Source organism: Homarus americanus, unplaced genomic scaffold (genome assembly GCF_018991925.1).
Source record: "Homarus americanus isolate GMGI-L3 unplaced genomic scaffold, GMGI_Hamer_2.0 scaffold25483, whole genome shotgun sequence".
NCBI lineage: Eukaryota > Metazoa > Arthropoda > Malacostraca > Decapoda > Nephropidae > Homarus > Homarus americanus.
The window spans coordinates 8,056,172-8,070,251 of NW_024726235.1; the positions used below are offsets into that span (position 1 = coordinate 8,056,172).

General features: G+C 38.9%; 1 protein-coding gene across 3 annotated transcripts in view; it reads right to left on the reverse strand.

Moving 5' to 3' along the window:
* Positions 1-14,080, reverse strand: part of LOC121865506 (low-density lipoprotein receptor-related protein 1-like) — a 163,251-nt gene that overhangs the window by 114,424 nt on the left and 34,747 nt on the right. For all 3 annotated transcript variants that reach the window (XM_042365020.1, XM_042365019.1, XM_042365021.1), the window contains 5 exons: positions 13,707-13,951; positions 13,255-13,485; positions 7,344-7,527; positions 6,075-6,279; positions 448-637 (listed from right to left, as the gene is read on the reverse strand). In XM_042365020.1, coding sequence (XP_042220954.1) covers positions 448-637; positions 6,075-6,279; positions 7,344-7,527; positions 13,255-13,485; positions 13,707-13,951 — 1,055 coding nt within the window. The remainder of the gene's footprint in view (positions 1-447; positions 638-6,074; positions 6,280-7,343; positions 7,528-13,254; positions 13,486-13,706; positions 13,952-14,080) is intronic.

Here is a 14,080-nt window from a genome sequence, read left to right on the forward strand (position 1 = left end):
TTTGAACAATCTGAAAGTGACGACACGAAGAAATTATCTAACTTAATTTCCTATTTCCACTCAAGAGAAGGACTGGGAGTGGAATATGGGAGGGGAACTAGGGCCAGTGAAAGGAAACTTTAATTCAAGTGCATAAATACCTTATCTTTAGATACTATAGAAAACATGGCACTGGGTGGTTACTTGAGCATGAGGCAGGTATGAGATTAATGCCCATGTGTAAGTCTAACAAAATAAGTTTTCAAATAAGCTTTTTTTTCAGTTTTGGAATAATTGTTTTTAACATAATCTTCCCTTCAATTACTCTGAAATTACAGAGGTTTACAGCATCATAACAGACTCCCAGTACTCTATACTAACTAAGAAAAGTTTCCCATAGTAACAGCTGCAGTTTCTAAAGAGTAAAAATTTATTTATAATACTGTAAATAGATATAAAACAACTTACAAGCATTGGTGTCATTAGCCACAGCAACGATGCCCATGAGGCGTGTGACACCGGTGCGTAACTTAACAATGTCCTCTGCGGTATGCTTGTTAGCTCGCACCACTGCATGTAGCACCCAATCAGTCCAGAAGAGGTAGTCCCCATAAATGGCCAAATCAAATGGATGACTTGGAACATTTTTTAGCAGTACCTGTTTTAAATATAAATTATCTTAAAAAATAAAAGTAACGTGATGCAGACATGAGAGTATTGACATTAATTGTTATAAAGTGAACGGTTGGGCCAAAGAAAAGGTAAAAATGGTTGAGGCAACGTATAAAGAGATATTGGCAATCATGCAAACGAAAAGAGAAACATGTGAAGAGTTTGAAGAGGGAATAGGCCTCAGACAGGCAAGTGCCATAAGCCCTCTCTTGTTTCTAATGGTAATGGAATCAATGAGAGGGGAGGTGACAGAGTAGGAAAACTTGAAGAAAGTCTTAAGTGCAAATAACTTGGTGTTTATGGCTGAGAGTAGGTCAAAGTTACAGAGAACACTAGTGGTTTTATGTTGCCTTTGAAATATATGGACTGAAATGAACTTGGGAGAAGAAAGTAGTGATTTGGGCAAGGAAAATTATTTAGACTTGCAAAGAACAGAGTGGCAATGGCCTAAAGGAAAGAGGAAAAAAAAATTATATATATATATATTATATATATATATATATATATATATATATATATATATATATATATATATATATATATATGATCAACACCTCACACCGCCAGGATTCGAACCCACGGCCCACGACTGTGACCGTGGAATGCTACCTCTAAGACCACCAGGATACTAAAAGCAGTCTTGGACTGCTTTTAGTATCCTGGTGGTCTAGAGGTAGCGTTTCCCGGTCACAGTCGTGGGCCACGGGTTCGAATCCTGGTGGGGTGAGGTGTTGATTATATGTAGAAGTCCGCGTGCTTTATTGGGCTAATGAAATATATACTGTATATATATACAGTTGGTCCTCACATTAAGCGGTCCCGCATTCCGCGTTTCACCGTTACCGCGGTGCCTTGCCAGAACCTAACATTTTCACATTTCGCGAACGCCATTACGCGGAGTGTGTCCGGCGCGACGCTATTTTTAGATTTTCCCCACACGCCATGCGCCACCCGCCTGCCCGCCTGCCTGCCTCTCCCTCCTCCTCCCTCCGCTTGGGCAAGCGGCGCGGTAAGGTTGCACAGTGTGTCTTTGTTGTGTTATCACTGACGTCATATGACGTACAAGACCTGTGATTGGCCATGCATCCCTACCCTCCTCTGCTGCTAGCTGTAATTGGCTTAAAGTATTATGACGTGTCCACCCGGGGCAGGGAGGGAGGGAGGAGAGACGACGCTTGACCTAGCCGCGACAGTCTCATCCCTCAAGGCCACTCCGTGTTAACGCGCATCCATTGTTCCGTAAAATGGCTTCCGCCGGACCACCACCCCCAGAGAAAAACCTTTCCTTACCTGGACCCAGCGGCACTAAGCCAAAGAGGACACGACGCTCCTTAAGCTACGAGGTGAAGTACCAAATTATTCAAGATTTGGAGAAAGGAACACGGCAAGTTGATCTCGCGCGCCAGCATGGCGTCAACGAATCTACGATCCGGACTATAAAGAAGGATTCAGCCAAGATAAAGGAGCACATGAAGATCACAAAGTCTACAGGTGCTTCTATGATCAAGTATTTTCACAACCGGGTGCTTCTCAAGACAGAAAAATTACTTGTGAGGTACTTGGTGCGTCAGGCGCGACGGAACATGGCGGTCGACACGCGCTCTGTGAAGGACTACGCACGTGAACTGTACATGGCAGTGGCACGAAAGATGGGAACTTCAGAGCCCAAACCCTTTACTGCTTCCTCTGGGTGGTTACAGAGGTTTAAGATCCGGAACAAGATCACCAATATAAACATTGGTGGTGAAGAAGCGAGTGCTGATCGTGCTGCGGCTCGGGAATTTCCTCCGTTTTTACGTGAGATTATGGAGGAAGGACAGTACACCGACGACCAGGTGTTTAACATGGACGAATCTGGTCTTTTCTGGAGAAAACTACCTTCCAAGTCCTACATTGTGAAGAATGCCAGCAGGATTCGGGGCCGGAAAATGCAGAAGGAACGCATCACCGTCCTGTTTGCCACCAATGCCTCCGGTACCTGTAAGCTCAAGTTATCGGTGATCCACACAGCCCGCAAGCCGCACGCCTACAAAACCATGGACATGACCAAGCTAAATGTCCACTGGCTGACAGCACGTAAGGCATGGATGTTCTCTACACTGTCCCTCTCCTGGTTTGATGACTGTTTTGTTCCCGATGTAAAGAAATTCTGTGAGCAACAGAATGTCCCATTTAATATTTTGTTGCTGCTGGACAACGCACCAGGACACTCGCCCCTACTGTTAGATCGTCACCCCAACGTAAAAGTGGTCTTCCTTCCTCCCAACACTACGTCTATATTACAGCCCATGGACCAGGAGTTGATTTGCAATGTGAAAGCTGCATTCTCAACAAAAAAATTCCAGCTCCTGAACGACTACACCAACACCAGGGAAGAGTTGCGTGACCTGAGTGACACCACCACCGATAGCAAGAGCGACGAAGATGAGGAACAACGGTTAGAACAGCAAAAAATACTCTTCAAACAATTCTGGAGAATATTTAACATCAAGAAAGCTGTGGACATCTTGGTGGAGTCATGGGATCAGCTGTCTATTGCTACAATTCGTCACGCATGGAGACATGTGTTGCATGGAATACCAGGTGAGAGGAGGAGTCAATCTGTGACTGGTGAGGTTCAGAATGTTGCAGTAGCAGTGGACCTTGCCAGAGAAGCTGCGCAGACTGTTACAGTTCCAGGCTTCTCCGAGACCACCAACGACGACATCCTGGAGGTGATCAGAGATCCTGAAGTGACTGCCGACGAGATGATGGAAGAAGAACACGTCAGTGAAGAGGAGGAAGAAGGTGCGTCAGTCTCCGAAGAACACAGTTTAAGTCATAGTGATATTAAGTGTGCCATGGAGTTTGCAGAGAAAATTAAGTCCGTCCTTTCCCGCGACAATGACGATGACCGCTATGAAGTCTTCCATAACCGGCTGGTGCAGGCTATGGAGCCATACATCAAGGTGTATCACGACAACATCAACGCCAGCCGTCAGCAAAGCATAACAGATTTCTTCACCCGCAACCCACCACAGCCAGCCCAAGCCAGTGATAGTGACAGTGAAGTTGACTTTGAGGGATTTGTCAGGGAAGCCCTGACAACTGTAAGTGACAGTGATGATGATTCACCTAGTAATGGTGATTCACCTGAGGGCCAGTAATCTGCCCTCTGCCTCGGAACCAGCCTCCATCCCCGTATGCCGACCCATCTCTTCTACTACCGTAAGTGTTACACAAAATTTTTAGTTTTTTAACCTATTCTTTATTTTTCCTATGTTAACCTTTATCTTTCCTAACCTAACCTCTTCTATATTACTTGTTTTTTCATACCATCATAAAGTTAAGATAAAATTTTTACTACAACATAGTTGTGTGTCGTCAAAAAGTGGAGTTTGGGGATCGGCCTGGACTCCATTTCAATTAATCCCATATGTTATGTTATTCACTTTCCGCGTTCCTCACTTTCCGCGGGACCCTCTGGGTTACATTAACCGCGTAATGTGAGGACCAACTGTATGTGTATATATATATATATATATATATATATATATATATATATATATATATATATATATATATATATATATATATATATATATATATATATATATATATATATATATATATATATATATATATATGCAAGTAAATCACTGTAGGTGCGCGTGATCTAGGTATATGCTGATAACCACAAGGAAGGAAGAAAACACGAAGTTCTCAAGCGCTTTCGTGTAATTCACATCTTCAGGGGTGAGTACAGACTAAAGAGAAGTACAAAACAAGGTGTATATATACAGAGGGTGAGACCAGGTCCACAATGGTCAGGTATTAGGTAATGACCCTACTAATCTATAAATAGCACGGCAACGGTCGGTAGTCAGGTCAGATGGTCAGGTGACCCGACCTTCTCACCTGGTTACAAATCTTCTTAATTACAAAATTGTCCAGTTTGTACATGCCATTACTCAAATTCATGTTGAATGCTTCGGTATGTTTAATGAGACCAGATTCTATGATGTTCCTACTATCAATTGAATTACAAGGTAATATTGAGGAGGCATTATCCCAGTCAATGCAATGCTTGTTATCCCTCAAATGAACAAACAGAGCATTGGATTCCTGGCCTGTCCTAACACTATATTTATGTTGTTTAAGTCTAGTTACAAGATCTTTACCTGTCTGGCCTAAGTAAAACATATTACATTCCTTGCAAGGAACTTTAGAAATGCAACCAATTGTGTTGTTGGGGGAGTTCTTGATTAACATTTGTTTAACAGTGCATGAGTTTTTAAATGCCACATTGACGTTCCAGGTTTTTAGTTGTGAAGGAATGCGTGAGAAATTTTTGTGAAATGGTAATATTAAGATATTCTTATGGTCATGGGTGGGCTTGGGGTCAGTTCTATAAAAAGTTTTCTTAGTAATGTTCAGGCATTTGTCTATGAAAGATCTAGGGTATTTAAGGTTTGAGCCAATATTATAGATATATTTATATTCCTCATCAATGAATTCCGGACTGCAAATTCTCAAAGCACGTAAAAACATTGTTGAAAATACTGACTGTTTGACTCTATTATGGTGGGAGAATAAATAAATAAATAAATAAATAAATGGATAGATAGATAGATAGATAGATAGATAGATAGATAGATAGATAGATAGATAGATAGATAGATAGATAGATAGATAGATAATAGATAGATAGATAGATAGATAGATAGATAGATAGATAAGATAGATAGTAGGTAGATAGATAGATAGATAGATAGATAGATAGATAGATAGATATATATATATATATATATATATATATATATATATATATATATATATATATATATATATATATATATATATATATATATATATATATATGAGAGAGGCATTAAGTAAGAATGGTATAAAAGGGTAAAAAGAAGAATACAAGCATGAGTTTCAAGAAAATAATGAATTGACTGAAAGGAAAAGCAACAGACACATGTGTGGTATGGCTTCATGTTGTGTTTAGGAACAAAGAGTCAAGAAGAGGAGAAGATGAAGGCAAAAGAGGAAACTAGGACAAAAAAGCCAATTAGAGGAAAGGTAGTCGGTCGTAGGTTACAGTGGCGAGGACTCGGACAACACAAGGAGAAGAGCCAGAAAAGGAGTGCAAAGAAGGAGGTGGGGAACATGAGGAGAATAGGTACACTGAGAATCAGGTACATAGACACAGTGTTAAGAAACCTGAAAAAGAGTGCAGAAGGATGGCTCACAAAAGCAGGGAACAACTCAGATGGTGGAGGATTATGGAGCAGCAAGAAAGTAGTGAAACAGATCCCCCCCTCACCAAAAGGGAAGAAGAAACTATAATATAAAATTTAAATTAATATCACAAGCACCCTCTAACAATATTTTTATCAAAGAATAAAAAATAAAAAAATCTAAATATGCCTCCTTACCAATCGCTCTGACCCATCCAGGTTGCACCTCTCAATCTTGTCTAGCCTGGCATCCCCCCAGTACAACTTCTGAGCCTTATGATCGATGGCTAAACCATTAGGCATCTTGATCTGGGTGGTTATGATAGATTCCACTCGGATGCCACTCACCAGAGACCGCTGGATGGATGGAGCCTCGGAGTTCCAGTTAGTCCAATATATCTGGCTGGTGAGAGTGGGCAGAGGCTTCTCTGTATTATACAACCTTTAAGTATGAGGTTTGACTATTAACTTTACAACAGCTGATTCTCAAAATATTAACACTTAAATGCTGATGTTCTCTGTACTTTTTAATGAAGAACTCACTATCCTTATTAGCACAACAAATAAGAAGAAAATTATTTTTTTATGACTTCCTTCCATCATTTACCTTGGATGATTACTATTAGTTACTTAAGAGCAAAATGTTTAATATTTTACCAAATTGTATATCAATATAATAAAGTATTAAACAAAATAATAAGGATTTTATTCAAATATAATAATGAGCCTAAAAAACAAAGTACAATGTGTTAATGATAATGTTCAAAAACTTATAAATGTAAGGAAAACTAAAGAAATAAAACAAAATTCAGTATATCTGTTCACCTTCAACAAATTGTAAAATGGAGGGGGTGAATGTGATCCTTCACAGTACTTGAACACTTCACAATTAGAACTCTGTAGCACAGAAGCATTGTGGATGTACAGAGAGGTACATTCCTATTTCCATCTCAACCAACTGATTCATGCTTTACTAAAACTATATAATCATATTAGGTGATTATGACCCTACCAAAAAAATTATGTTGATGTTGAGCAAATTGGAAGGGATAACACTAACTGTAAAATATATCCTAAGGAGGACACCATAAAAAATCCTTTTTTTTTAATTTCTCAGGTGGCTCATCTGTGTCCCTCATACTTTATACACTTCATATTACATAAGAAGCCAAGTGAGGACTAATTTACGTAGTGACTCCCCAATTAACATGTTTCAGATAATGTTTGGTTTTAAATGATGAAGATGTAATGACCATAATCAGCTGAACATCTACAACTTCTCAACACATCTGACTTATTGTAACTCTACATTACAGCTATCCTGTAATTTTGCATTTGTAAATCAGAATAAAGTTTTCCAGCTTGAATTTCAAGGAACACTTGGCACCTATCAACCAACTTTGGATGGAGAATAAGGCTTCAATATACTACTGTACAAAGTTAATTAGATCTGCTACAGGTACGTACAGGTCACAGCTGTCCACAACAATGCCACGGGGTTTATCAGAAGGATCCAGGTGGACAATCTTTTCTACCCTTTGTGTTCGAGTCATGTCAACGCTCATACGATTAATGGTCGCATCACTCTGACAAGTCCAGTACAGGTCTCGTTCCTTCTCCTCAAATGCTAAACCTTCTACTGATCCTTGTCCTGCAAAACAAAAAACAGAATTATATACAAATGACCATGTTAACAACATAGAAGTTTTAATGGTCTATATAATTAAACAGCAATACATCACTTTAACAACAAGCCATAAATAAGAATTCTGAAAATTCCAAGTTCTGTATTGTACTATACAGTGACCCCTCGTTTAACGAACGCCTCGATTAACGAAATTTCGGTTAACGAACTGCCTTCCATAAGGATCTTCAATTCGGTTAACGAACAAAAATTCGGTTAACGAATTTCTTACGAACCGACCTCAACATGTTTTCGCTTGCACTGACCGGGCAACCAACTTTAGTATCAGTCCACCAATACATTAATCGGTTCTAGGGCTTAAATTCCTTACTATTTTAGTAAATATCAAGAAGTTTATACTATTCAATAATTTTAAAAGTTTAATATTCAATTTTTTAATCATTTTAACAATTATTGAACATAATTGAAGGTAAAGTGACTAGTTTAATGCGCGGCATCCAGCCTCTTAACACAGCAAACAGGCATTAGTCTCTCTCTGTTTTCACTGGAGGTAACATCTTACTTGAGTCTCTCTTCAACTAAATGCTTTTTTTCTGTGTTTCCAAGCAAATTATTGGTCATTTTGAAATATATTTTATATATTGACAATATATAATGCAGTGCAGTGTTGATTTAAAGAAAATAATCTTGAATTACACCAAGAGAGCTAAAATTTTATGGATGAAATGGCGCCATGGGGTGACTTCTCTTCCACCCCAATGCCTTCTCTTCTTCCTTCTCCTCCACCCCCATTCTAAATCCCATCATCATCATCATCATCATCCAGGAGCCTTCTACATACACACCTAAAGTAAGTGAACTTTTCTACCATTTTTGTTGAATTTAGGAAATTTTCGGTGAGCTGGAACCAATTACCCAAAAACCCATTGAAACAATGGTTTGGTTAAACGAACTTTTCGGTTAGAGCGACCTTCTGGAGCAGTTGAGTTCGTTAACCAAGGGGTGTACAGCATATGAAAACAATATGAATTAAGGTACCAAGAACGTGTTTATGAGTCAGAAAACTGGAACTAAGTACAAAAGTACACTTATATACAGTGATCCCTCGGTTAACGAACGCCTCGGTTAATGAAATTTCGGTTAACGATTTACCTTCCATAAAATTCTTCACTTAGGTTAACGAAAAAATTTCGGTGAACGAATTCCTTACGAATTTTTCCCAACATGTTTTCGCCTGCTTTTGCCTGCTATTAGTCCGCCAATACAGTAATCGGTTTTAGGGCTTAAATTCGTTACCATTTGAGTAAATATCAAGAAGGTTGTACTATTCAATAAGTTTCCAAGTCTTATATTAAAGTTTTTAGTCATTTTAACAAATATTTAACATAATTGGAGTACAGGGAACTAGTTTTTAGCGCGCCAAACAGCTACTTGACTCGCCCAAAATGGCGTCAGTGTGTGTCCCTGCTCAGTGGAGGAAGCTCCTTGCTCGAGACTCTCTTGAACATAAACTATTTTTACGTTTTTACAGTACAATTATTGGTCATTCTGAGGTTTATTTTACATATTGACAATATATAATGCAGTGCAGTGTTGATTTAAAGAAAATAATCTTGAATTACACCAAGTGAACAAAAATTTTATGGGTGAAATGGCGGCATGAAGCATGGAGTGACTTCTCTTCCACCCCAATGCCTTCTCTTCTCCCTTCTCCTCCACCCCCATTCTAATTCCCATCATCATCATCATCATCATCATCAACCAGGAGCCTTCTACATGCACACCTCAAAGTAAGTGTACTTTACTGCATTTATTTTTAGTTTGTACATAATTTTCGGTGAGCTGGAACCAATTACCCAAAAACCCATTGGAACAATGGTTCCGGTTAACGAAATTTTCGGTTAACGAAAGACCTTCTGGAACGAATTGTGTTCGTTAACCGAGGGACCACTGTATGGTAAATAAAACATAAAATTAAATGTACACAATTCAAATACCTTTATAAATTATAAATTAAAAAAATACTGTAAAATTTTACCATATATATTTGAATTTTTTTTTTTATAAATTCATACAATTTTCTATATACAACTCTCGATTAAGGTACAGCTGCATGCACTTATACCTGATATAGTGCCTGGCGTGTTGCGTAAGATTTGGCAACTCTGTAACAACTGTGTTTATATGTCCCTATACCGGTATTGTGATGTAACATATTTTATGTAACAAATTACTCTTTTATTGTCTTTTTAATTCTATATATTTATTTACTTATTTATTTATAAACTTATTCTTCTTCTCTTTACACTCGTGAGAGGTGGAGAGGGCAAGGGAGGCAACTGTTTATGGTTGCAGTTGGCTGGTAATATAGGCCTACAGTTGGCCCTCCCACACACACCAGCGAGTGGAGACTCAGCCGGGAGGCTGGTTAGGGGGACTAAGATATCAATACTTCACAGAGGGGAAATATAGGATAGTTATATATATATATATATATATATATATATATATATATATATATATATATATATATATACAGTGGTCCCTCGGTTAACGAGCACAATCCGTTCCAGCAGGTTGCTCGTTAACCGAAACCATTGTTTCAATGGGATTTTGGGTAATTGGTTCCAGCTCACCGAAAATTGCCCAAATTCAACAAAAAAGGTAGAAATGTACACTTACTTTGAGGTGTGTATGTAGAAGGCTCCTGGATGATGATGCTAATGTGAATTTGAAGTGGGAGGTGGAGGAGGAGAAGGGAGAAGAAAAGGAAGTGGAGGTGGAGGAGAAGCATTTTACTGCTTCTTGGAAGGTGAGTCACCTTCCATGAAAATGTCAGGAACCTCTGGACTGACAGATTCTCCACCATGAACATCCTCTCTCCTTGAAGTGGAAGGCTGAGGGTTAGCATCATCCTCTCTCCTTCTTGAAGTGGAAGGCCGAGGGCTAGCATCTTGTTCCCTCTGCCTTTTACTGAAGAAAGTGTCAATTGTGGTCTGTGGAGCATCTCTCCTCATCATTAACTTATGTTTAAAGAAGGAGACCATTGTGTCTTCAACATGACACAAAGTTAGTTCAGATTTTTCCACATCTGGGTGCCTTGAAGCAAGTTTCCTGAACTTCTCCCAGTAGTAAATAACATCTTTCAACTCTTTAGTTGACATATGGTCATCACTTCCCTTTTCCTCCTCACCATTGTCAGCCTCTAACATCTCATCCAGTTGCTTCAAGTCTTCAGGAGTAAGTTCCTCCTCATGAGATATCACAAGCTCTTCAACATCATCCTCCTCCACTTCAAGGCCCAATGACTGACCAATGGACACAATCTCCTGGTCCAACTCTGTTTCTTCCTCAAATCCCTCAAAATCATGGACTACTGATGGCCACAGTGCTTTCCATGAAGAATTGAGCGATCTAGTGGAGACTTCTTGCCATGATGACACAATCAATTTTACAGCCTCCAGGATGTTGAATTGTGTCTTCCAGAACTGTGCCAGTGTTAGTTCAGGATCAGTGGAAGTTGCCTGATGACACCCCCTAAACATTTTCTTCATGTACAACTTCTTGAAGTTGCTAATCACATTCTGGTCCATTGGCTGTATGATTGATGTAGTGTTGGGAGGCAAAAACAACACTTTCACAAAGTCAAATTGATACTCCAAAGTTCTGGCAAGTTCAGGGTCATGCCCAGGGGCATTATCCATGAGGAGAAGAGCCTTTAAAGGGAGTTTATTGGTGGTTAGGTAGCTCTTGACAGAAAGGCAAAACATCTCAACAGCCCATTCATTAAAGAGCTGTCTTGTCACCCATGCCTTACGGTTGGACTTCCAATAAACTCCAAGCTTTCCTCTTACCACTTTTTGTTGTTTGAACACCCTGGGGTTCTCAGAGTGGTAGACAAGCATAGGCTTCAGTCGGAAATCCTCTGAAGCATTGGCACCAAGCAATGGAGTGAGACGGTCTTTCATGGGTTTATGCCCAGGTAAAGAGGCTTCATTTCTGGTGATGAATGTTCTTTTGGGCATCTTTTTCCAAAACAGCCCAGTCTCGTCCACACTGAACACTCGCTGCGGAAGATAATTTTCATCTTCCACCAGTTCTTTAAACTCCACTAAAAACTTTACTGCCCCTTCCTTATCAGCACGAGCAGCCTCACCATGCCTAATAACATTGAAAATGTCACTTCTTTTCTTAAATTTTTCAAACCAGCCTTTGCTGGCCCTAAAATCTTCAAATTCTGCGCCTGAAGAACCAGGTTGATCTGTCTTAAATGTTCGTAAATCTCCCTGGCTCTTTCACAAATAAATTCAGTAGAAACTGAATCGCCTTTCATCTGTTTTCCCTAATCCAGATGAGAAGTAACCTCTCAGTTTCTGCAATTAGGGATCTACTTTTAAACACACTGGTAGATTTGTCTCTCACCTTCATTTCTTTAAATTTTTCTTTCTGTGCAAGAATTGTCGACATGCCATATTCTTTGCATAGCGCATTTGTTCTAATGCCTTCATGTTTTTTTATAATTTCCTACTTAGTTTTGATTGAAATCGCTTTTCTTGATCTCTTAGGCCCCATGCTGGATTCAAACAATCTCAACACGTGATATTTTAAGTTTAAACTTGCTGTAAACAAAGAATATTTTCTTTAAATAACACTGCACTGCGCTATATATTGTTAATATGTAAAATAAATTTCAAAATGACCAATAATTTGCTTGGAAACACAGAAAAAAGCATTCAGTTGAAGAGAGTCTCAAGCAAGATGTTACCTCCACTGAAAAGACAGAGAGACTAACGCTTGTTTGGTGTGTTGACAGGCTGGATGGCACGCATAAAACTATTTTCATTACCTTCAATTACGTTCAATAATTGCTAAAATGACTAAAAAATTTAAAATTAAACTTTTAAAATTATTGAATAGTATAAACTTCTTGATATTTACTAAAATAGTAAGGAATTTAATCCCTAGAACCAATTACTGTATGGGCGGACTAATACTACAGCTGGTTGACCACCAAGTGCAAGCGAAAACATGTTCAGGTCAGCTCGTAAGAAACTCGTTAATCGAGGGATTGCTCGTTAACCGAAGTTAAGAATCTTTCGGAAGGTAACTCGTTAACTGAAATCTCGTTAACCTAGGCGCTCGTTAACCGAGGGATCACTGTATATAGGACTCACCGTATTACTGCATAATACCAAGACATATATAACACATCACTCTTTCTTAATAAGGGAGGGATGAATTAGGACTCTTATTAACGGTTACTGTATTTATTGAATTAGGGTTTAATAGCTACACTTCAAAATAATAACCTATGTTCCTAGCTAGTTAAACGGGGACCACGTATCTCACAACAAATGGGAACTTAAGGATTTACCAAATAGAATACACCAAAATACCTACCATGTCGCCACCACAGACGTCCCACACCTCCCTACACAAAATTCAAACACAGACTCTGCTTTTCAAACGGCGTTCAACCTACAAAGGCTTTCTCATTGGTCGAAAACGGGCCTAAGGCCTTCATACTATTGGTTTAAAATTGGCGGGAACTCTCAAGTGGTGGGAAACTCATGACATTGTTACAATAGCCCAAAGGATTCTTGCAATAGTAGCCAGACTAAGGATGGTAGATAAGCATTACTCAAGAGTTACCACATCTCACAAAGCACGCCTACCATTGTGCCAGGTATAAAGTGCAGGTGGCTGTACATACATGCAGTTTTTATTACTTACTTTCAACTAGGATGGCGTGGTTGGATCCATTGAAATGAACAGTGTTTATGCTTCCCCTTTGGATGTCTGAGTAGTAGAGGCGTTTATTGACAAAATCAAATGTCAGGCTGATGGCATTTTTCATGAAGTCGGAAGTTATCTTCTTGAGAGGAGTGTTTGGGTTATTTTCATCAAACATGTGGATGCTGTCTATGCCGGTGATGCTCGAGAACATTAGGAATGCATCATAATCTGAAAAAATAAAAATAAATAAAAAATTACGTAAATCATATATGAATACCCAATGAATGCACTGTTATTGAATCTGCTGCATAAATCTCTCAATTTTCTGATTTGGTTTTCTAATCATTCTGAATTACGATAAACAACTGCTCGAGAAAATTAATTAAATATAAAACAGAACAAAACTTGATACTGTACTCATGTAAAATAAACACAAGCATGGCACTTACCTTCACAAGCCTTGCCATCTTTAGCGACGCGTGCATGGTAACACTGACAACGAGCACGTATGCCATTGTAAAGACAAATTTCAGCACAGCCTCCATTATTGTTGGCACAGGGATTGATGCCTATCTGCACATCATTACTCATTATTATAATATCTTTAACAGTGTCTCCAATACCAGATCTCAGGGTTGATATTCTGCTTAAATCCGTTTTAGAGGTACTTCTCACAGAGCCTCCACCAGATACCCTGTAACAGTCACACCAATAACTAATAATATCAACTGACAGATCTTAACTAGTGTATTATTATTTTTGGTCTAAATACAATATATACAACTGCATGAACAAAAGGCAGAAGTATATCTTATTTAATTTC